This window comes from Taeniopygia guttata, chromosome 5, assembly GCF_048771995.1.
Source record: "Taeniopygia guttata chromosome 5, bTaeGut7.mat, whole genome shotgun sequence".
NCBI classification, from domain to species: Eukaryota; Metazoa; Chordata; class Aves; order Passeriformes; family Estrildidae; genus Taeniopygia; species Taeniopygia guttata.
In genome coordinates, this window is record NC_133030.1 from 48,487,538 (window position 1) to 48,512,468 (window position 24,931).

At 35.6% G+C, this 24,931-nt stretch overlaps 1 protein-coding gene and 1 pseudogene across 7 annotated transcripts in view; both read right to left on the bottom strand.

The window, feature by feature from the left end:
• RPS6KA5 (ribosomal protein S6 kinase A5) overlaps positions 1 to 24,931 on the bottom strand; it is a 72,738-nt gene that overhangs the window by 11,069 nt on the left and 36,738 nt on the right. For 5 of the 7 annotated variants that reach the window (XM_072930339.1, XM_002200107.7, XM_030274851.4 and 2 more), the window contains exons 6-12: positions 16,130 to 16,213; positions 12,140 to 12,243; positions 8,844 to 8,994; positions 7,512 to 7,673; positions 6,253 to 6,378; positions 5,344 to 5,477; positions 2,183 to 2,276 (exon numbers count right to left, since the gene is read on the bottom strand). In XM_072930339.1, coding sequence (XP_072786440.1) covers positions 2,183 to 2,276; positions 5,344 to 5,477; positions 6,253 to 6,378; positions 7,512 to 7,673; positions 8,844 to 8,994; positions 12,140 to 12,243; positions 16,130 to 16,213 — 855 coding nt within the window. Of the gene's footprint in view, positions 1 to 2,182; positions 2,277 to 5,343; positions 5,478 to 6,252; positions 6,379 to 7,511; positions 7,674 to 8,843; positions 8,995 to 12,139; positions 12,244 to 16,129; positions 16,214 to 16,885; positions 17,014 to 24,931 lie in introns of all 7 variants that reach the window. The other 2 variants (XM_030274848.4, XM_030274849.4) reach the window with 2 other exon arrangements.
• LOC105759268 (small ribosomal subunit protein uS17m pseudogene) lies at positions 13,615 to 15,458 on the bottom strand (annotated as a pseudogene).

Below are 24,931 nucleotides of genomic sequence, written 5' to 3' on the forward strand. Positions count from 1 at the left end.
ATTACAAACCAACATTCACTCAAGAGTTAGGTGCTATTCTGACAGGTTCTCAATGTTTGAAGAAATAGCACTGCTGCTTGTAGTAATTTGGAAGACCAAAATAAAGCACCAAATCTCAGATGGCATTTTTTCCCATCAGTCTTGTTGAGACTGAAGAATAATGTCTTCCCATGTGCACCCATATTTATTAACAAAAATGAAATGTCACCAGGTAAATGTATAAATTTGTAGGGAGATGAAAAGGCTTTACTTAGGCTAACAAATCTGGAAAAAGCAAAACTTTTACTGCTTAAGCCTGTTCTGATATGAGGATATGTATCTGTTAATATGTATAAGGAGGTAAACACTTAAATGTTACTAAGTCCTTTAAAAGCATCCTGAAACTTTACCTCTGAAATAAAAAATTATCTAGAACTTGTGATTTTATCCCCTACAGAGTAGTAGCCAAAACTACTCCATCATCAGAATTAAAAAATATATCTTACCAAAAATTAAAGAGCTTTTTTTTAAATTAAAAAAGCAATGAGTTTTTAGAAGGTTGCTCTCTTCAAGGCAATCAGTAAGCAGAGGCTTCCTTGATTATAAGACAACATTGGCACACAGTCAACTGCAATTCAAATGTCTTGCCATTAAACAAACAGCAGACTTCTCAGAACAAGGAAGTGAAGTCAGCATTCTCAAAAGGCAATGGATATAGACACGCCATGGCTTCGAGCCCTTCCCTTCCCTGAATGACAGTAACAAAAGTAGTATTTGCAAGCAGAACAAAAATGTTCTGGGAAGGGGCCAAAAAATGGAATTCAAAGCAATAGTCAAAAGGTGCACACTTTATCTACCAAAGAACAGAAGCAGAGCTATGTGGACAGAAAACAGTAACACTTCTTAGAACAACCAAGGTGTCTAGCAGTGCTTGAATGATGTCTTCTCCTGCAAATTTTCTTTATGTCTTAGGAATATCTGACACAGAAGTTAGAAGGATAAAAATACTTTGTTCACTAGAAAAAAAGACTGCAACCCAATATTATATGGTTGGAATACTAATGTAGAATTTGAACAGACTGGTATCAGAGCAAGTTAAAAACTGGAATTTCTTCTTATTAAGACAAACTGCAGAAAGGTCAAAATTAGAAGATTCCCATCAGTTTTGGTCTTCAGAATATTGTGCGCAAGTAATCTTAAAGCTAACACCTGGGAGCTACCAGAAGTAGCTAAAAATTCAGTGGCAGAGCAGTCTGGAGAACCATTTTCTTAGGTTTAGCATATTCATTTTACTCAAAGGAAACTGAAAGAAATGTTCTGTTCTACACATGTGCACTGATATTGCGAATATAGGTAAAAAGAGGGTTTCTTGTCATTAAAAATTACAGTACAAACACTGTATCCTCTCAGTGAATTTTGAAGTGCTCTACATGAGCTCTCTGCTGTTCCCAGCACAAACAGCATGAGGGGGATAGACTGGGACATGTGGAGAGGTAAGAGACCCCTTGTTCCATTACAAAATCCATAGACCAACATAGAACAACAGAGTAGTTTAGGTTGGAAGGGAGTTGTACAGGACATCTGGTCCAAAACCCTAGCTCAAACCAAGGCCAACTTCCAATTCAGATCAAATTATTGTTTATTCCATGCTGTGGGGTTTGTATTATGTTAAAGGAGAAAGACAGTTAAGATATCTAAATAAACTGATCTTAATAAATTTTCCAATACACTCTCTACTTTCACATTTGGTAATCTGGCAAGCTATTTGGTCATCTCCATTAAGTTACTAATGTGTAGGAAAAGATACTAGACATATAATCTTCATATGCAGCATTTCTAGATTAATTCACAAATACTGTTTTAAGATTTATAATGATTCTGGGGGAAAGGTGATAACACATTTCAGTATCATAGATACAGAAATTGGGCCACAAACATATTGTATGATAGCAAACAAAGACAAAACAGAACAATGAACAGAATTCAAGCCTCTAATTTTTTCACATACTGTTTTGATTTGCTAGAGTAATAGCAAGATTGTTAGAATGCAGGATTTCTGCATTCTTCACTTTCTGTACTGACTAGACAAAAGCCCTAGGAAAAAAGTTGCCTCCACAGTTACAGGATGCTTAAGTCCAAAAAGTTCTTTGGAAAACACATAGCAATTGTTTGGCAGGTGCTGATTATAGTTTCTTCAAAATACCTGGTCATGAAAAACTTCATGTAACTTCACTACATTTGGATGTCCTTCGCAGAGTCTCAGAGCTGTTATTTCTCTCTGGGTGTTGGCTTCCATTCTGGAAAAATTGAGCAGTCATTTTGTAGCAATTTTACTAAGCAAATTGCACATTCTGAGTGTTATTTTTTAACTGTTTGCAATCCATATTTTTTTACTATTACAATCACTTGAACACAATTAAATGCATATTAAAATTAAGTGGAGAAAAACTCTCCTCATAACCCTGCAATTTAGTCCATTAAAAAACCCACACCCAATTCAAAAAAATGTTTTTATTACAACTGCAACTTCCTACAGCAAAAGCTGATGCGATACAGAATAGTTTCAATCTAAAACAAACCATGCCCTTAGTCCAGAGCAAATTGACTTCACCTTTGTTACTACCAATATTTGTTAGTTCATCTTTATCTTGGTCCAATCTTTTTTCATTCTTAATGGGGACAAGTGCTTCCAAAATGAATTGGAAACTATGAACTCTACTAGAAAAATAGTATCATCTATATATGAAATGTGTTATACAAATGAACCCCTAAATAGATCATTGTAAAAATCTGAAATGGAAGAGATAAGAGACCATTTCCAGAGGAAAAAATCATTGCACAAGTTCCCTCTCAAGTACTGAAATCTATAGCCATAAAAAGTGAAAACAGTGATTGTTATAAAAACTACATGAATGGTGACACAGCAGAATATTTTTTTCCACTAGTTATATAAATTGATTTATTTTGGCAAATAATGCCTGAAAATTTCTGCCAAAACTCTCTCTGAGAAAGGCTAATCCTGTACTGATTTAGAGAATGGCTTTACAAGTAACAGACAGAGATAGAATCTCCCAACACATATTTTCTTAATTTTTGGTTGCTTTTTTTCCCCCCCTAATTAGGATGAGAAACACAGTGAGAATTCTGTACAAGAGAACTCTGTCTTTCTGTAGGCTTCATAAAATCAACAAGTAAACAAACTGTTCCACCTGCATCTCTGCTGCTGAATTTTTTAACTGGAAGTGACTTCTGGTCCTTAAAGAATTAAAAAACCTGACTCACAGAGTCTTTCCCCCTAAACTACTATCAGAAGGAAGCAGACCTTGGAAACAGATGAAAAAAGTTCAGTATCATGAGCACAAATCTTTGAAATTTGTATGTGGGCTTTTCTGAATACTTCCCCCTTGTAAATAGTTACCAACTCAGATTTTAAGCAACCCTGTGCGAAACAAATGGGATGTTCTAAAACAGTAACTCAAGCAGGTTTACATTGTTTCAGTGGTCATGAGATATACATAAAAACCTAAAAATGTTGGCTGGGGGCAGGTCCAGCACTATTAAAAAAGCAACACCATAGAGGAACTGCTCATCTGAGCTTTCACCTCAAGTATCATAAAAAGCTTTCCTGAGATGTAAGATTCCCCTTTTGGGCACATTTGCCCAGTAGGAGTGAAAGACTAACTTTGAGGCAAAGAAGTTGCTAGAAACTTATTATACTTTTCCTTTTAGCAAGATTTAGTGGTGTGATCCTCAGAGCAATATTACTCACAGACTCTAATTCAAGTTGGGTTTTAGCCAATTGTTCAGAGCGTGGGTTTACTGCTAACTCTAAATACTGTACAAACATGCTGAGTCTGCTCACACCCTGCAATCCTAAAAAAAAAAATTCAAAAATCTCTGTATACAGATCGCTTCTTACCTTCATTTAGCCTGAGCCACCAAGATGAAGGAGAAAGAGCAAAAGAATCCATGAGTAATGTAATTCAGGGACATAATTTCTAGAAGTTCTAGGGGAAAACTCAATACTGGTCTGCTCACTTACCCAGAAACAAAACCCACATTATGTTGAGATGGGAGCACTAACCTACAGCTCTGCTGACACCACAGAAAAAACTTGTCAGTGTAGACACATGGCAGAGATCTCCACATTAAAATACCCAATGTAGTTGTCTATCACACACCACTTAAGGTCCCATTTTAATGAGTGAAATCCCCGTGAATCCATCTTGCAGGGTGAATTAGTTCACTGCAACATACATACCTAGAGTAGGATTCAGTGGCCTAAGCATAGGAAGGAAGAGCCTGGAAGATAACATCAGCCATGAAGACATCTACAAAAAGGTAGTAGTCACAAGACTGATGGGAACCAGAGGACAGAGAAGACACCAACAGATGCTAAAATAGCCCAGCGCAGATGTCTATGTTTAAGTTACTGAATCCCACTTCTAGTGCAAGACAGTTTTAGGCAGGCTTCCATTAACTCAGCAGACCTCAGAAAACTAACTCAGACACCTACACTTCAGCTTCTTGCTCTTGAACCTGTCCTATTCAAAAAGCACATGATGAAATGACAGACACTTGGGTCTGGCAGACAGCTTCTTCTAGACTCTGGAAAAACTGAGGTACAGCCAAATGTCTTGGGCAAGAGATCACTGAACTATCATTCTGACAGCAGAACATTTCTGCTCCCCTGCAGCATTTTGCAACACACTAGGGATGTACTTACTAGTGAACTCTGCAAAATGAAGGCAAAAATCCATCTGCTACTCAAAGAATCCCTTATCTTTATTCTCCTCTGAGCAGAAACTCCCAGAGATATCCATTCTGGAAAAGAACCAGATGGTACCCATGTACAAAGCAAGTCAGCTGCTTCCATTGTGGTGTTCTCTACAGAACATCCAGGAAACAAGATATAACTTACAATTCCCATTTTACACACACACACTTAGATCTGAAGCAACCCACACTGCAGACCATTCCTAAAAGCAGCATCCTAGGCAATCAATTGGGTCGCTTAAGAGGGAGCTAGCGTAAGCCTATGTCAGTTCACTTAAGTCTCAAGATAGAAGAACCTTATACCTTTACTTTGTTAGGAGCAAAATTAGGGGAAATAATGGTAGAATACAACTAGGAACCAGAAAAGTACTCTCTAGTTTTCTTCTTGCGTCCCAACTAAAATAACATTATTTCAAAAGACTGTCAGAATCTTTTAATGGTCATAAGGTTACAATAAGTGTCTGTAGATTCAAAGAACAGGAAATAATTTTCAAGTTATTACTTCTAAAATTGTAGTGAACATTATTCTACTCCATGGGTGACAGTAAGCAAAGAAAATATTTTTATTGTCTTATAGAATATTTATACCTTTTGCTAATTATTTTTACTGCATACTCTTGGCTAGTTTTCTTGTGTAAGCACTTTCGACAAATGGAAAAACTTCCTTCTCCCAATGGTTTCTCTTTCAGATCCAGTTCATAATGATGATAAAATGGAGAGTCCTGTTAGGAAACTGTCTGTATTTAGTTTTGCAGAATACTTTTAGTATACACAGTCAAAGACAAAGAGTAAAATTTCATGAGAATTTTTCATCTATATTTAAAACTGTAAAAGAGCTCTCTTTTTATTAAAATATAATCTTAAATTTTACTAAAAATTATTTTACTAAATAAAATGCATAAACATTATTCTAGCAATCAAAGAGTAAAGCTTGCATTACATTAAACAAATATAATCACTAAATAAATCATTACTACTACAGCAGTTGAAGATACAAAATCTTCAGACAAAATCTTCAGACAAACAGGATCAAAGATGGTCATACATACATTTATCCACAAAAATATGTGCTCATTTGAGGACATCACAATAGCATGTGCTCTTATAAGGCTTCACACAACTATATGTTCTTTTGGGTAAAAAAAACCATAGATGGAATTATTATATAATAAAATAGCTTCAGAAATATCTACAGTGTTTGGTTGAATAAGAACTATCAGGAGTCGTATTATTATTATTATTACCATACTTCAGTCTTCTGGAAAACTAGATAATAATCTCATTTTTCAGGTTAAACTTCAACCACTTCTTAATAGGATCACATGCAAGATGTGATGGATCATTAGATGCTTGAATCATCCAAGGAGCCATTACACAGAATTGATAAAAGAATGATGACTACTTTGTAATCCATAGCCTAGATTATGACTGCTGCTTGGGAAGTTACACACAGTTTTAATTTAACCAAATTAATTTCAATCTTGATATTACTATTACCTTCATCATAGCACTTCTGGCAATAGTTGTAGCTCCAGGTCGCTCATCCCCCACATAAAACTGAAAAGGATCTACTGTAGCTGCATTGCGTTTAAACAAAATAGAAGGTGCAACGAAAGAATATCCCTATGAAATTAAAACATCAGAAAAGGGTATAGCTTGATACTGTTACACATAAACTACCATAATACATATGAAACAACAGAAGTTTCAGAAGAATTTTTCAATAGATCAGAAGTTTTGTATCATAATAGAGAAATTGTAACTTACTCTATTCAATATGAATAGGTATCTTTCTGGAATTAGTTGTATGATTCTCCACAGTTAGAGATAAAACAATAATACTACAAGAATTTTAATAAATGCTAATCTGACTCAGTTACAATTGCTTTACAATAGTGATGTAAGCATCAAACAATTTTAAATGGATAAACTTTATATCAATGTGTGTGGGCAATGATGTGCCCAGTTTGAGGATCATAATAACAAGAGCTGTAACTACCACTACAGGGTGAATCAGATGTTAAGACAAACATAACCTGCTTGATATAGTCACTGTGAATCTAACAAGTTCCAAAATATGACACTACATTCCTCTACCCTGAGGATGAAGCTGCTCAAAAACAGACAATAAAATACAAAGGGAGAAGAGAAAACAATCCAAACTGCTGTTCTCCTCTGCAGTTTTGTTACCAAGTTGGTTGCATGTGAGCTGTTTCTGCCCATTTGACATGCAGACTGTGTAGTCTAAGAAGGGATTGTTCTTTAATAGTGTGGAAGGAACAGTAAAGAAAGCTTTGTTACTCATCTGGAAACATCAGTCAAGTAACTAGAGCACTCCTACAACACGTGGAGCTTCAGCTCCCACTTTCTAAAGGATTACTTCCACTAGCACATAATGTGGAAATGGGTGAACTACATTGCTCTCGTTGAAGCTGGCAGCCCAGGCTGATGGAGTCAGGATGACAAGACTCCTAAGGTATAAAGAAATCAATAAAGAACAGACTGACTTTAGTCCAACAAGTAGGACATTCAGCTGGGAATGGAGAAACAAGGAATTTCATATTTGCCCGTAGGACTGTTTCCACATTTCTCATTTTGTGATTGTTGAACAAAAAGCCCTGGGAACTGGGACTAGAAGTTACACAATTAATTCCAGAAACTTAATAGGCAGGAGGTGAAAAAAAAGAGCTATTTATACATTAGGAATTGTTCAAAAATAAATTTCTTTAAAATATTAATTTGGGTTTTTAAAATACCTGAAATATTCTTTCTGAAGTCTGAGGGGTTGCTGCAGGAGAGTATGTTGGATCCATTTCTGTAAACTCTTCTGCAAAATTACTGACATCCAGTTCATCTCTGATTACTGGTTTAAATGGAGCTGGTATTTTTTTGGCAGCTAAGTCCTCCCAGTTCATATTCTAAGTAAAAAATAGGAAAATAAATTGAATTAAATGAAAATTTTACAGAAAGATACTGGAAAGAGTCCTGACACGCAGTCCTAACTACCTTTGCCATTTTCCACAGGCAGATGAAAAACATTCAAATTATGCTCTACTAATTTGCTTAGTTAAAGCCAAGCAGTATCATATCTATTTGTATGTAGACAGAATCCAAAAAGAAAATCAATATAATTTGAGTGGAGGTGTGTCAAACAATTACCATGATGGTCCCTGAATTTCTTCCTCTATTTCAGAATAACCAATATTTATGTTTTTGTAGGCCACAGCCCATGCATTTTCAACTTTTCATTGCCAATTTCTATGCTTAATTACTGATGTGAGCTTTCAGAGCCCTGAGAGCATAAACCTCCAAATTCTTACTTGAGAGGCATGACTAGAAAGAGGAAGCATAGAAATAGCAGATATGAAAAAACTGCCCTGTTACTGTAAAGGAGTGGAACTGAAATTAAGTAAAGAATAGAAAGTGTTATATGATGGCAAAATGCATCTCCCAAAACAAACAGCAAATTAAGGAAGTTTAGTTATGTTTAACTCTACTTAACTTCAGAAGCACCATAAATACATAATCTGTTTTTTTCAAAGAAAGCACACCATTTTAACCACAGTGGATAGAACACTACAGATATTGTATGCAAATCCAATCTTCATCATGATTTGAAAGCAAATGTTAATACACTGAAATCAGAATTAAAACTTATTATACAAGACTAAAGATTTAATTAGGCCGAGGAAAATAGAGGAGTTTGGTGAATTTTATTAATATTCAAATTTTACTAATAATTCTAGTGGCAATCTTTAAAAAATGTTTTAAAATAAAAACCCAACAGACAACACAATTTCAGTGTTTTACATTAAACCTTCTGATTTCAGCAGTGTGTTTTTTCGCTTCTTCAAGTAACTGATAGATACAGACAGCATGTATTAAAAACCTAGCATGCCCTTCTAATACACACAAATCCATACATAAAAACACGTGGATATTTTTACTAACTTCAATGCAATTATTCATGCAACTAATAGGTCTCTAAGTTGTTCTGTTAACTGAACAATAGAATTTCCTTAGACTTTGATTTCACAGGCACTAATGCAGAATAAGTGGGATCTGGTGAGCTTTATTGTTTGCTTTACCTGGAAAAAGGGATGCTGTTTGATTTCATCAGCATCAGTGGGACCACAACCTAGCCTCTTCTTGGGGTCTTTCATTAAAAGACGCTGAATTATATCCTTAGACAGAGCACTCATTTCTTGTGGATAAGGTGGCTCACTTTTTAATATTCTCCTTTAAAACAAACAAAATAACAATGTGGAAGTTACTTAAGAGTTACAATACTACTGGAAGCTTTAACATTTCACTTAAACTTCCATTGTACTTAGGAGGATAAATACAAAACCAACTATTTTTTTAAATAAAAGAAGGTTTAAGGAATTGCAAACATAAAACAGAACATCTGAAGAGATAAATTATGTAACTTAATCTACAAAAGGAGAATAACCCTCATTTCATATGCTTTACTTATTTACTTATTTAAAAGAAATCCCATAGTTGCAACAGATAGCTCCATGAAGAAATCAACTTGATGCCTAATAGCAGTCAAACCAAAAATAAATCCAACATTAAAATGTATTAGAAAATAAAGGAAAAAAACATATTTGGGCCATTGGAGGATTGCCTCCAGCCTCTGTGCTGCGCACAGTGCTCATGCCCTTGTCTCAAATGAAGGCACTGTAACTGCAAAAGTTTTAGAGAGCAGTAATAAGATTAATCAGGCATAGAATGTGTTTTATAGAATGTTTTATAAAAGGATAGAACAACACAGTTTCTCATCAGAAAGAGAAAAAACCCAGAAACTACACACTGTTTTCAAACACAAGAATAGAACTCTCCCTTGGAGAGACATTTTAGAACAAAGTTTCATTCTCAAATTTAACACCAGACAACCATTGTGCCACACGAGGGAGTAAAATTATCTAAAAATAGCTAAGATTACTTCCTACCTCAGTAAAATAAAAGAAGGACCCAGATCCATTTAAAAGATAACTTTTTTCCCCCTAAACTCAGAAAAATAAAACCATGCTTTCAACAGCTTGTGAGCAAGTAAAAAATTGAATTCTTTAAGTCTGCTGGAATTGGCAAGTTTAAGCATATTTAGGTTAACCCATGTAATTTCTGGTTAGAATAACCTTGCTATCAAGAAAGAAGTTTGTACTAACTCGTATCTCTGTGCCAGTAATTTCATTATCAGGGCAACTGTCACTATTTGTTTTCTGCTTGCCCGCTCTATGCCACCCTCAGGGAAAGCTCCAAGTACACTCCTGTTCTCCCAAAGGCATGCAGCAGTCACCATGCCCCAGAAGGTTCCACACAACTCAGGGCAGCAGCAATGCTCTCATATGCTCTTAAAAGGATCATAACACTCATGACAAACTGCAGACACATAACACTGAAATGATCCAACAAGAAATGACTATCAGTGGTAAGGATTTAGAAACCACTGGGTATTGTAAGTACAGGAGTAACACAAGAGATGAAATCTAGTCTGAAATGCAATCATACAACTGGGAATAAGAAGATTTGAGCTATATAGCTGGGAAGAAGAACTACAAACCAGAGGGTCATCAGTTGAAAGTGACAGAAGAGGAGAAGGAATTAGATCTATTAGAGCAGCACTGGCATCAACAACAGGAACCCAAGAAAAAGGAAGAAGTATTTTTTTGTTCAGATGGTAAATTATCCCTTCTGTTAACCAAGATCTTCTTGAAACATCAACAAGAATAAATTGTCCATATATAAGAAAGAACAACAGAAGCTAAGTTAAGAAAAGGCTTTTTCAGGAAACAGGAAGACTCGGGAACATGTTCAATATAGGAAACTGTAAGAATTTAACTTCTAAATTTATCAAAATAAAAACTGAAATACCATAGGACTGCTGTCTATAAATGCATAGCATAAACATCCACCAGAACATAAACAGACTGAATAGTAAACTTGCCACAACTAAAGAAAATAAGTTGTTAGCTGTCAGAGCACAGATGTTAACAACCCTATAGTTACTCAAATTATCAGAGATATTATCTTAAAAAGCACAGAAGGGCCTACCAAAAAAGTCAAGTCCTGTAAAAAGTTTCCCAATTTTTGGGAAACAGTATCTGTAAAGTTCAGTTCAAGGCTCTCTCTAAAAGAACAAATTGTTACTCCTTCAGAGTCCCATCTAGTAATCTGGGGAATCAAAATCACCAAATTCAACCATAGCATAAGTAACCAGTCAACCAAACTTTTAAGCTTAAATAGGGCAGAAAGATGTAACTAAATTTTTAACTGCACTATAACAACCAACCGGGTGAAGTCGTGAATTTAATGACTTCTCTCTCCCCTGCATTTTTTCTACTGACTATCCAAGTTTCCTGTTTGCTGTAGTAGAGAAGTAAAAACCAATAAACAGGGTTTCATCTCCCAAGAAATTGCCTGAATGTATAACATAAGTAAAATAAATTCTCTACATAATTGAGGTATATCCTACCATCCATTAAAACTTTAAATATCAAGTGATTTCAGGTGAGGGTCAGAACTAGAACAATAGCTTCCAACAGAAGCAAAATATTCTTAGTTTGGGGACTGGGCTTACAAACTGATTTTGACAGTAGTTAGTAATTTGAGCAATTTAAGGCCTCAACTTCCTGTTCCAAAAGAAATCCAGTAAAAGGAAAATTTTTGTTTTGAGGGAGATTTCAGTAATGTGTTTTGGAGAAGCTTATGGCTTTGTCTTTAAAAATGCTCCAGTGCTTTTACAGAACTACTGAAAACAAACCTTTAACGTGTGGAGATTACTGAATGTAACAAAAAGGTTATATGTAAAAGAATGGTATAGTTTATTTCATTTCTGTAAGTATCATATTAATTTCTTCTCAGATATGCAAATAGGGCTATAAAAGATCTTTTTTTCATGCTACACACTAATAAAATAAGCATTATTTGTAAGAAAAAGGTGGGAGTAGGGTACATTCTGACACTTTAAATCTGAAGTCTGCCAGAACAACGTAGCAAGAGCTGATAAAAAAGTATCTCTAGCTAAAGATATCTCTAATGTATTAAGATTTGGAATGTGATAATCATATTTATGTATAACACTTTGGTATTTCATTTGACTTCCTTTTTAAGAGTAAACATGCAACAGGGCTAAGTATCTACAAGGCTGTGGCTCCGTGATAGTTTAAACAAAACAGGCCTTTTGTAAAGTCAGTTCTACTAGCTAATAAAAGCTATCTACTTTCCAATGTCATTCTATTGAACAGAACTGGAGCACACAATGTTACCATGGCAGCGCTTTCTTCCTAAATTTTAAATTAACAAACTTTCACAAAATATATATTATGGCAAAAAGATCATCTCTTAGCAAGCACATATTCTTCACTGCTTTGAATCTTACCTAGAAATCTCTGCTTGGGAATTCTTCTCTCCGTCGACTGTAAATGGCGATGCTCCAGTTAATAATTCATACATAAGAACACCAACACTCCACCAATCAACAGCCTATAGAACAAATGTAATTAGGTGTTATGATAGGCTGAAGTAAAATTGTTAACAAAAGAAAGAACAGAACAATCCATATAGAAAGCAACTAGCATAGGAAGAACCTACCTGTATACAAATACAAAGGCAAAATGGGATACAACCAAGCATGAACAACTGTGGTATTGACTGAAGGTATTTTCGGTGATAAATTAATTTTATATTGAAATCACTCCACTTAGCTTCTTCAACTAATTTCTCAAGCTGAACTCTTTCTACTGACTGCTAAAGTTCCTTTTGTTTTCCCAACATAATTAATTTTGATTTTTACCATTGTGATGTGATATGAATTCTAATACATACTTAAAATAACAGAGGAACCTAAGGCTTGCTAAGGAGTAGTGGAATTTGAAGTTTTATGAGCTTGAGAACAAACTTAAGGAATGTTTAAAAAGCAGAATTTAAGATACAGTCTGCAGTTAATCCAGGCAGCTGAAAATGCTATGAAATCATAGAATGGTTTGGATTACCATCCAAATGGGATGGATTAAATACCATCTTGTTCCAATACCGTGCCATGGAGGACCAGGACACCTTTCACTAGATAAGGTTGCTCAGAGCCCCATCACACCTAGCCTTGAACATTTCCAGGTACAGAGGATTCTACAACTTCTCTGGGCAACCTGTTCCAGTACCTCATCAGCCTCACAGTAAAGAATTTCATCCTAATATCTAATCTAAATCTCTCCTCTTTTTGTTTGAGGCCATTACCCCTTGTCCTGTCACTACATGCCCTTGTGAAAAGTCTCTCTCCATCTTCTTGTAGGCTCCCTTCAGGTACTGGAAAGTCGCAATGAGGCCTTCTCCAGGCTGAACTCAAGTCTCTCAGCCTTTCCTCACAAGAGAGGTGCCCCATCCCTCTAATAATCTTGGAGACTCTCCTCCAGACTTGTTTCAACAGGTCCATGTCCTTCCTGTGCTGGGACCCCAAAGCTGGATGCAGCACTACAGGTGGGGTCTCAACAGAGCAGAATGGAGGAGTAGAATCCCCTCCCTCACTCTGCTGCCACTGCTTTGGATGCAGCCCAGGACACATTTGGCTTTCTGGGCTGTGAGTGCACATTGCTGGGCCATGTCCAATCTCTCACCCACCAGCACCCCCAAGTCCTTTTCAGCTGGGCTGCTCTGATCTGTTCATCCCCAGCCTGTGTTGATACCGGGGGCTGCCCTGACCCACGTGCAGCACCTTCCACTTGATCTTGTTAAAACTCATGAGATTTGCATGCCCAGCTCTTGAGCTTATCCAGATCCCTCTGGGATGGCATCCCATTCTTCAGTTTTTGGTGGCTGATGTTAGTAATACCAATACCAACAACAACAACTTTTTAATGTTTAAGTATTCGGATCACTATTTGCCTATTTCAGTTCTTGAAATCTTTCACTTAGGTAGTATCTGCTTCTATCAGATATTCCGAACCTGACAGATTTTCAAGGAATCTGCTTAAAAGCACAGTTCCTTCCTGTTATTAGATCTAAGACGTTTCCAATCTTGAACACAAATTCAGACACTTCATGTTTCACCTGTTTTCTGTTTCACACAGGCAAAGCTTTCAGGAAAACCATGTCTCCAATATCCTACTGCTGCAACAGATCATGGGTAAAATAGTGGTTTTGGTTGTTAAAGAAGTTTAGTAAGGATCTAGCACAAGCCTTGTTACTCCCACTTTGCCAGTTTGCTGCATTTTGGTTCTTGTTAGTTTCCCTACTATCCATTTTGCATGGACAGCTCCACACTGTACAGGCACTGTTCAGTTCTGGTCATCCAGTGCCACTGCTGCAGCGCAGGGGCCTTAGAGAGATGGACTGTGGTAACACATGGGATATTTGGCTTACTATATACTAATCATATAATTCATATCTCTCATACCTCATAACTTCCAAAATACTTCTTTCTTTCAAAAGGAAGGATGCTACTATGAATAATAAAGGAAGCAGTTTAATCCTCTCAACAAAACTAATTAACAGGTGTTTGAACTTCTCAGGTTTACAGCCATGAAATCTGCAAATCAATGAAACTTCTGCTTCACTTATGTTGGCAATATTAATACAGGAAGACAACTAGTGAGATCACAACAATCTGTCCACATATTTACTTGGTTTTGCTTCAAAATACACAGAATCTGATGTCTCATATATTCAGCCAAGAGTATCTAGAAGAACTACCTGATGAAGTCTCTGTACTGTTATTATCTTTGCAAATAAATAATTCTCAGAGAAAAAGACCAAAGAACAACTTCTTGGCATGTGTTTTTTCAAAAGAAAAGGAGGATCTGCAGAATCAGAAATCCAACTTTGAAAAAATAAATACTGTAATACTAGAGCAAGTCCTTAAGACAAACACTGCAATCATTTAGAAGAGATTATAGATGATAAATATTGATTAATGAGAACACAGCATACTAAAGCAATCTCGTTTTCTCTTTTTGCAACATCTTTGAGTTGTTAGATCTGCAGTAAGTATGAAATATGCTAAAAATCTGCTAAAATTAGCATATATGACATTGTCAATGGTAAGGTAGTGACTGTGTGGTGTAAACTAACATAACACACATAACTGCAAAATCACCCCATTGATCATCTAAAAGCTGCCCTCAAACTGTGAAGTTATTCCTTCTAGGATACTGTATGACTCTGCATGACACATGATGAAAGTATCAGACAGAACCAAAGGTAACAGAACAGATTTTCCTCTTTAAGTCAGCAACAAGATTGAATTTGTAAGCTTTGAGAAGCCTGAATCATAATTCAAGGTGACTGAGAAATTGGAGAGATGCTCTGGAGGTGGCATGACTAAACTAAAAGTGCAGGAAAGAGCTTCAATATGTATGTTTTTTAAATTCCATTTTCAATAGCAACTGGGCAAGCAGTACAGTAGAAAAAGATGAAGAGGTTATAGTGGAATTCAAGGTAGGTGTGAGACACTGACTAAGTGAAAAGACAAAGCATACTCTATTTTATCTGTAGTAGAAGAATCAGGGAGGTCATTCTGCTCTACTTCAAACTGCCAGATCCCAGCTGTGCCCACTACACTGCTCTCTAACTGAAGGTAAATTCAGACCAAAACAGACACAGAATGCATAAAGAAGGAAAAGAAAGAACTTTCTCAGGCAAAAATCAGACTCTTCCAGGTCTTACACAGGCTGTTGTAAAAGGAAGCACAATCAACTACATTCCATGATCCGCAACAGAAAGACAACTCAACTCAGTCTACAGCAAAAAACTAGAGAGATTAAATATTCTCCAAAATTTCCCAGTATAGTGAGCAATCAGAGTAAGTTATCTAGGAATACTATAGAATTATTTTGGAGAGTAGGGTTGTTTGTTTCAAAAATCATCTGTTAATTATTGTCTTGATCTTTTCTATCACTTACTGAGACTTTATTGTGCAATAAAACTTGAGTCACAAGCCAAACAATTTTACAATATGGGAACACTTATAACATTAATAACCCATTCCATACCTCAATAAAGATAACAGATTATTCTGATATCCAGCTTAAAATGTATATCAGAATTAGCCACAAATCATTTTCCACACTAGTTTTTTTATGCAAAGGCAAATAAGTGTTAACTATAAGTTTATTGTCCCACAGCATATTTAGAACAAATTTTGAACAGAACACAAATAAGCCTCAATACCTTTATAAATATGCCTTTTAGTTCAGATCAGAAGAGGAAAAATACAACAACATGCAATTGAAGATTCAGGAAACAATCTATCTTAGGACAACCTTACATAACACATCCTTAAATAAGATAACATGTCATATTTTACAAAAACCCCTCAAGCTAAACAATACGTTGACTGCAGAATTAGTTTATTTTCAGTAATAAACTTAGAACATACCTTATCATGTCCTGTGTCTCCCCCTCTTACAATATCTGGAGCCATGTATTCTATTGTTCCACAGAAAGAATATGCTCTCTCGTTCTAGGAAAAAAAGAATTACATCGAACAATTATATTATACAAATAATATGGGATAGATATGGCTAACAGTTCCAAGATGGTGGCAGCAATTCTTCTCCAAATAGCTCAGAACTGCTAGCTAAATAATTTTCCATCATATGTAGTGATGTATCACATAATGCTACAGAATATTTAGTCTTTTATGAAAAAATAAAATGCCATAAGTTTGTGTTGCAGTCTAAGAAAAGCACACAAAAATTAATCTAATATTTAGAAAAAACTCTCCCAAAAGTCTAAATTAGCTATATATTTCAGAACTTCACAAGATTCCCCAACTAACATAGATATACATTTTGAAGGCTGCAATACCAATACTCTAGACAACAAATGAAACTTTTCATTAAAAAGGGTATTACTTCTAAGATGTACAATTTGACTAAACTGGATACAAGATCCTCTGAGTTTATATTTAGGAATTCATTATGACCTCTAAAAAAGTTGTTTTCTTTCACAACAAACACATATATAAAAAACAACATTCTCTCAAGAAGAGACTTGGAGAAAGACAAGACAGAGAAGGGGAAAGGCAGACAGTGTTGTAAATTTAATTTCATTCTGTACACTGAATTATTCTCTTGTTCAAAACTAAGCTGTTTTCACAGGCATGTATAATTGTTCCCTGGTAGCGATTTACCTTTGAGGTCAACATGAGGTCATGCTGTACCTTGCTAATGACGAAAGCACATGTGTTTGGGCCATGCAACATTGTTCCTCCCTTATCCTTCATGCTTCTAGCATTTTGGGGAGAGATCCTGATAGGTCCTTTAAAGAAGAGTGTTCAAAAAAGCAAATATTTCAAAAGTCAGGTTTTACATTTGTAGATTCAGGTTTGGAGTTTAAAACAGGTGCTATATAAGAGACTACACTAATGAGAAGAAGCTTCTAAAAGTAGAAATAGTGTTCTGTACTACCCTAAGGCATAAAAATTAAAACAGTCCAGCAGCACATTATTAAACTGTATTTCTTAAAATACATATACTGTGACTGGCTTTTTGGGGTAAAATTCTGAATTTAGAATAGTTAAAAGACCCCATTTTGTGTAGATATTAGCTTGAAATATTAACTTCTGAGACAAAACCAAAAAATAAAAAGCTTTTAATTATTCCACTTTCTTTTGACACAACTATTGTTTCTCTTTGATAATTTGTTCTAGTACCTGTTATCCTTAAGAAATATAGTGTGATAGAAAGCACAAACAAAGAAATATGTCAGAAATTCCTAGCCCTCCATCAGAGAATCTAAACTAATTCAATCTCTGGTCTTTTTTCCTTCAACTGGGAGGGTAGGAGGGAGGGATAAAGAAGGGTGAAAAGGAAGGGGAAGGGAAAACAGAAAGAAATTGCTCTTCACTTGCTACCTCTCCAAAGAGTAAAGATAATGCAGCCAAAGTGAGGTATCAAGACAACTGTCTGAAAGCAAAGCACTCTAACTTCAACCCTAGACTAACACAGATTTGCCTTCATAAAATGCTGTGGAATGTTCGGACTTCATAAAATCCAGATACTTCTTTGTTAGAAAGCTTTGTTTATGCTGTGATTTATTAAGGTACAAGTTTCATCAACTACATCTAGCTGTTACTTAAAAACCACATGTTTTATAGAATGAAGTTTCATTAGGAACACTTAGTTAAATTTGTCACTGTTAAATATGCCTCTTACAGGAAGTCATTAATAGTTGCTGCTGTTATATACTACATGTGGGTTTAAAACCATTTTAAAAGACTGTTATCTCCATTAACAGTTTTATTTTCTGACATTTTCTGATCTCCTGGATATAGGGGAGAGTGTCCAGCAAAGAACCAAAAATATGATTCAGGAAACCTATGAGAAAAGTCTGATAAAGCTGGGACTGTTTCACCTGAAGAGGTGAACCTGACAGTTCAGGGAGATCTCATCAATGTACAAAAATGCCTGAAGCAAGCATGCAAAAAAAAGAGGGAGCAAGGCCCTTTTCAGTGATGCCCAGTGACAGGACCAGAGGAGGAAACACTGTTTTACTGTGAGAGTGACTGAGCACTGGCACAGGCTGGCCATGAAGGTTGTTGAGTATCCCTCCTTGGAGATAGTCAAAAGGCTTCTTGTGGGCAACTCTAGGTGACTGTATCTGTGCAAAGGGTTGGGCAAGATGACTTCCACTCTGTGATTCTGTCACAAAATGCCACAAAAAGTGAAATAATCTGTATTCCAACATTCATTTTGAAACCACACCCAAGTCTTATTTTGTACCCACTCCAAATTTACATTTCATTCAACTGTATAACATAAATCCAAATTCCAAAAGCCACATTATTAACACTTCCATGTTACGAGATGTAAGACAAGAAAGGATGCTCTTAAAAAACAACTGAACTTGAATTACCTACAGGTAATGCTCACTGAACATGCACATCTTACAAATACTTGAGCATAAGAATTTTTTTGTCTTTCAAACTACCTGAAAATGTAGAAAGCATGTGTGTAAAATTTTCTCCTCAAAGATAGAAAGGACTTACACTTTCAGAGTTACCTAATCTCCTTCAACAAATAATAAAAGCACATTAAAAGCAACACAAAAAGCAAAAGGATCAAACTCCATTTTGCTGCAGAGACTAATCACATTCACCATGTCTACAGGAAAGGCCTGACTGATGGAGAAACAGTCACTACTGTCATAGAAGTATGTGTCCTTTAGAGAATGCATCCTAGCCTACAATAATAAAAATTCAGTTTCATATTTTCACAACACATGCAAGGATAGCTCTGACAGTCATTAAGTCTTGCAACTGCTCAAAGTTGCCTTTCTTCCTTTGTTAAATGTACTTCAAAACTGCAAGCTGCATCAATTAGACCCTCTCTAGGCTATATCAGCAGTGTTTTGAATAGCATCTATTAGAAAGGAGAAGATACACCAAAATTTCTAGAATACAGAAATCAGTATCATCATTGTTCCTGTTTTGTACAGGTGTGAGTGTATGTAATCAGAGTCCTGAAAGTCATAACTTACAGCTTTGCTACAAGCATAAATACTGAAAACTTTCCCAGGATACCAATGTCAGGGCCCTGAGCTTATCAATGGGTTCCACAACCTCTTTCACCAATTCTAGGAGTTAAGGCATCTCTGCTTAAGACAAATTGTGACAAAATGCAGCTGAGTACCCTGTGTCAAGGGCCTCCTCCACTTCCAGCTGGGAGCTGGAGTTCAGGCTCCTGCTCCTACATCAGCTGTGCTGTAGGTATGTCTGTACTTGGCTGGGTACCTCACTGATACTGATCCATCAAATTCAAATCCTGACTTGTCCTCAAGCCCCTCTCCTTCCAACTAACTTTTCTGATAACCACTGGACTGCTGCCCAAACCTGTTTTTCCGACACTAGACTCCCTCTGATCTTCTTGCACCACTGGTCAGTGAGCACATGGATCCATACTTGCCACAGTCACCCTTTGCTCACACTAATGCAGAGAGCAGTCTCCCCATCCTGCTGCTTCCTGACAAACTACTCCAGAACCACAGATCCTCCAGGGACAGATGACAGGACTGAAGAATTTAAGGAGTTGAAGAGTACAGCAGTATCACACAGAAAATCTCATATATTAGCTATCAGCAAACTGGGTGCAAGCTACTGATCAAGTATTAAGAGTTCCCTTGGTAAGCTCAAAAAAGAAAACCAGGACCATGGGATCAAAAGAACGCTATCATAACTGAAAATTTACTTGTAATAAGTAAAGGCCACATAGCAGAGGTTGTTCTAACAAGCTGTCCTGCTGAATGGATTTTGCATTTCAGAAAAATCACAAGTAAAGACTGAAATTCCTGACAGAAATAGGACCTGTACCTTCAGCAAGCCTTAGAGGTCATCCTATCATAGATATTTACCTCAAAAATAAAAACGCACCAAAGAAATAACCCATTTCCATAGAAATTATACCTTAACTGTCATTTTCATAGCCCAGAATAACAATAATTACAGTCTTAATTTAGGAAGACATATGAAAATTGGCAGAAAGACCTCTCACAGTTCAAAGATGTTCTATAGGTTTTAAATGGGGGGAAAAATCTTGCTTTAACAAGGTCTTTGCCATACTGACTAGTTTCTTCGTTTTATTCACTCTTTTTAAGTTTCAATTATTTTGGGAAATTTATTGATGATAATATCCAGATTTAACACTAAATAATTAAGCTGTCCATGCCAGAAAGTATAACTTCAACCAAAAAGTCTCTCAGCTGAACACTGTTGCTTCTGTAGCTATAAACTTCTATTCACAACCAAAACTATGACCTTTGCAGGAGACAAATGAGGAATAACAAAGACAGGCAAAAAATGTTCAGTGGTACACGAGTTAGACTCCTCTGCTGCATATAACAAAATCATAATGAAGACTGTAATATAAAAATGAAAGCTTGGACTAGATAAAGAACAGTCGTAATAGGGCAGATGAAGGTCCACTACTTTGCAATGTCATCATATGAAGATTTTTATAAAAAGGATAGGGTCATGTGAAATTAACTGAACATCCTACCCTGGTGGCTGTTCCAACTTGAAGAAGGCAGTTAAGTCAAAATTCCATATTGGTTACTCTGCCTCTTGCCACAGCTAGACTAATGATTTCTGCTTTCAAAACACACATGGAGCAATGCCACCAAATTCTTCAAGCAAGAATGAGATTTGCCTACCAGTAGATACCATCAGAACAGGTAATTAAAGTGGACAGCAAGGGCAGTTAAACCTTGAACTGCATTAAGCAAGAAATCAATCTGTGACCTCTACCTCTGTGACCCCAGAACAAAAGCCAATGGAAGGACACACTCTAATTTAATGTCAAGATTCAAGAACCCTTCTCACAGACTTTTACAATACCTGTGTTTGCTTTCACGGTGCAATGCAATCTCAATTCTACAAGCAATTATTTAGATCAGTTCCTGATAACAGATTTTAAAACAAACAACTAGAGTAAAGAAAAACAAAAATCTCAATTCTGCAGACAAAAAAACAATCCAGAAACTTATTATTGTCTGGAAGGAATACAAGTATGTACCACTGTCAACTTGGATGAACAATTTGTACTAGGTTCCTCTCAAAAGCATTTTCTTTTTGAGAAGAGAGAGGCAGTAGTACCAAGAAAGATCAGCACACAAAGCAAAACCTGAAAACCTCCTATTTCTTCAACAATAAGCAAAATTCTAAGGTATGGAAGAGTACTAATTCTGGGAAGAATTCTGCTCGCTGTTACTACAAGACTTCCACAGTTAATTTTTTCTTTTAATGAAGCAAATCATATAGAACATGTCAATTCTCAATATTTATCGTTTCAGAGGGATCCAGATGTAAAAGGTAAAGAAGTAGGAATGGACAATTTTGTTCCAATGCAATCCATCTGGTTCTAAATTCATTTACATTTGGCTGTGAATCTCTGGTCACTTAAGATTTTCAGTTTTTCACCTGGCTGACCAAGTTTCATGGAAGTAAGGTATTCACGGTTATTCAAAAGAAAAAAAAAAATCTATGAGAAGAATGACAATTGGAGTGTTTGCCCTCAGAAAGTTACCTGTTTTCTCTTTGAAAACAGAATCAGATTTTTTTCTGAGTTGACTAGCAGCCTAATATCCAGTAGAAGATTGGATAACAGACTACTTAACACAGATTGGTGTTTCTCTTCAAAATAGCATTTTTTTTTAACAGTCTATTACAACAGGAAAACAGCATCCTCAAATCAGTCATTGTAAGAAATCATGATCTGTCTTGCAACAATTCTTAAACAGCACTATTTTGACATCAAAATCTGGAGAGAAACGATTTTATGCTCTGGTTTTCTGCATTACTGGTCCATGATAGAAAAGCACAATCTTCTTTGTCAAAAGCACTGAAAAGGGAAAGCTCTTGAGCAAAGGCTCAAACAGTCAACTGATTACTGATGACCTAGTTTGCAATTAAATTAGTCCAGCTCAGTAATGTGCCTTTCTTTAGAGTGTTTGGCATGTTCTTAATATTCAATTTCAGGACAGTTAAAACTGAACCAACTGAAGTACAACAAACAAAGCAAAAAGCTTTTGCCATTGTTTAATTTCTTTTTCCAAAACTAATTATCCAGACAGATCTATAACCGATGTTAACTTCTGTGGACTAATTTCACTATTCAGTTTACTCTGACTTTTTTAATATTTGAAGAAATGTAAATCTATTTCTTATAACTGTTTGTTGGGTCTACGTCACTGAACAATCCTTTAACTAAAACACAAGCATATGTAGCAGGTCATCTGAAGTATGAATAATTGTACTCATTTTTGCAAGAGAATGCTCATTGTTGGAGGATGCACTGTCTAATTGCAATGATAAGACATTATCACTTTAATTGGACAACTATAAAGGGTCTTTTGAATTTAAATGCATAGCTAATCTACTAGGTCACGCGTTAGATTACAGTTCCTAAAGCACTAAATAAGTCAACTTGTAGTCACTTCCTTCTGTTCTGGATTACCTTAAAACTGCATTAACAATGTGTATAAATCTCTTCCCAGTCCACCTACCAAAACCCATAGTGGACTAGCCTCCATTTAATCACTTTCTCCAATAGAATGTGCTTTAAAGTCTTTTAAAAATACATACTACTTTTCTTTCCAAAACAGAATGTTCACTCTGTCATCAAATAAATAAAATCAAATAATTCAACAGTGAAAGGCATCTGAGTTATAACTAAATTTGCAACCCTCATCAAGAGATTTTCAGATGAAGAAACAACAATGTATAGGAACTATTCATTCTACACATCAGATAGAAGTACACAGACATGTACCCAACTGTCTTCGGCTTCAATTCAATCATCTGGCATACTGAATATTCATTTTCGTATTATTTATTACTAAGGTATTTGTATGCTCACAGGCACACTGTTTAAAGACTGACAACATTCAGTATTAACAATCTAATTTTTTAAACTTCATTAAGCAAACACATAAGCTTCAGAAAAAAACTTAAGCTAATGCAGAAGACGTGTACCAATGCAGAAAAATTGAGGACTTCACTACACTCTGGAAGAAAGTGTACTTTACTGGATATAATTAAGAACAAAAACATTAATTATTATGCATGGTTAAATAGATAATTTTACAGTAATTCAACGCATGTCTTTATATTATTTTGCTTAAGACATAAAGATCTCCATGTATACTAAAATAAGATTTTTTGTGTAGTTATAGAACTAAAGGCAATGTGAGGGGAAAGAAGGATTTTTAAACATGAAATAGCACTTTAGCAATATACATCAAAATTACAATCAAACCTGATGACTAGGTTAAAACTGACATTGACCAAATCAAAACAATTCTAGCATAGAAGTGGAGCTACTAATGAGATAAAAAGATATAAGCTACAAATCCACCAGACAAAGGTAACACACAAGAAATATGATGGAAAAAGACCCCAAAAACAACAACTTAGAGTTCTGGGGTTTTTATAGATAAATTAATTACAAGACAGGAGGAAAAAAAGAAAAAACAAACAAACAAAAACACCACTGAAGTGATTTCACTTGGGCAATGAGCAAAATAGTGTGGTAGAAGTTTCAAGTTCTACCAATTCTCCATGTCCCCAATAATAACTTATATTAGTGTCCTGTGCAAATGTACTTTGAAACCCAGTTAGACAAACACTGGAATGAGATGCATGAAAACAAAGATAAAATTATCTTTTTTATCCCAATTTTCTTTACAATCCAGTTGAGATTTTAAAATCATATACACTAGCCTTAAATTCATCATGGGGTTAAGAATACAAATGCCATAAAAACCAATACTGAATCTCTTTCAATCTCTTAATCTCTTACCTAATCCCTTTATTTGATTAGACTAGTAAAATTGTAGGTGTTCATGAGCTTTTAAATAAAGTTTTCATCAAAAGTAATTTCATACTTAAATACCATGATGCTGACCTACCCTACGTGAAAATTCTTTTGTATTGAACTACTTTATTCCAGTCAGGTTATTTCTTCTTTTTGCACGTAAATAAAAGCATATTGCTGCATTTTAAAGAAAAACAAAGGCAAGACCACTGTTGTTTCAGTTTTAAAAGACAAATTTCTGGTTTTAGCAAAGCAGTACCATAAAATACTTTAAAGCTCTTAAAGCTGCACTGCTTTAACTTAGATGTTGAATTCTCACATGCTATTTTCACATAATAACTAAAACAGAGAGAATACTTGACAATGCACTCTTCACCCATGCTTCAGTAGCTGTGTGGCAGAAATCAATAGCTTTCTTTTTTCCTACAAGTCACAGGCATTTGCTTCCTTTCACTCAAACAGTGCTTAAGGAAAAGCAGCTTCCCACCTCTCCACTGCAGAACAGTCAATCTGCTGTAATTATTGTAGTCCTATTTGATTCATTAGGTGCCCAGCACGTGGAAAACTTTAGCAGTCATCAGATTATAGCAGAGATAATGAAAATATTGAATCATGATGTTTTCTAGCAAGCATCACTAACTACAAAACTATCCAAACTTCATAAATACATGGTGAAGTATTTCTCTCTAATAAGAACTCCAAATATAGTACAAATCTCTACTATGATAATTTTTATCCCTTTTTAATAACCTAAATAAAACTTGTTTTAGATAATCAGTCCAAAGAGAGGGTTACTAGAATAAATTACAGTTGCTTAAGTATGCATTTCTAATGGCAAAATTCTTGCAAGAAGTAGGTGGACCATGAAA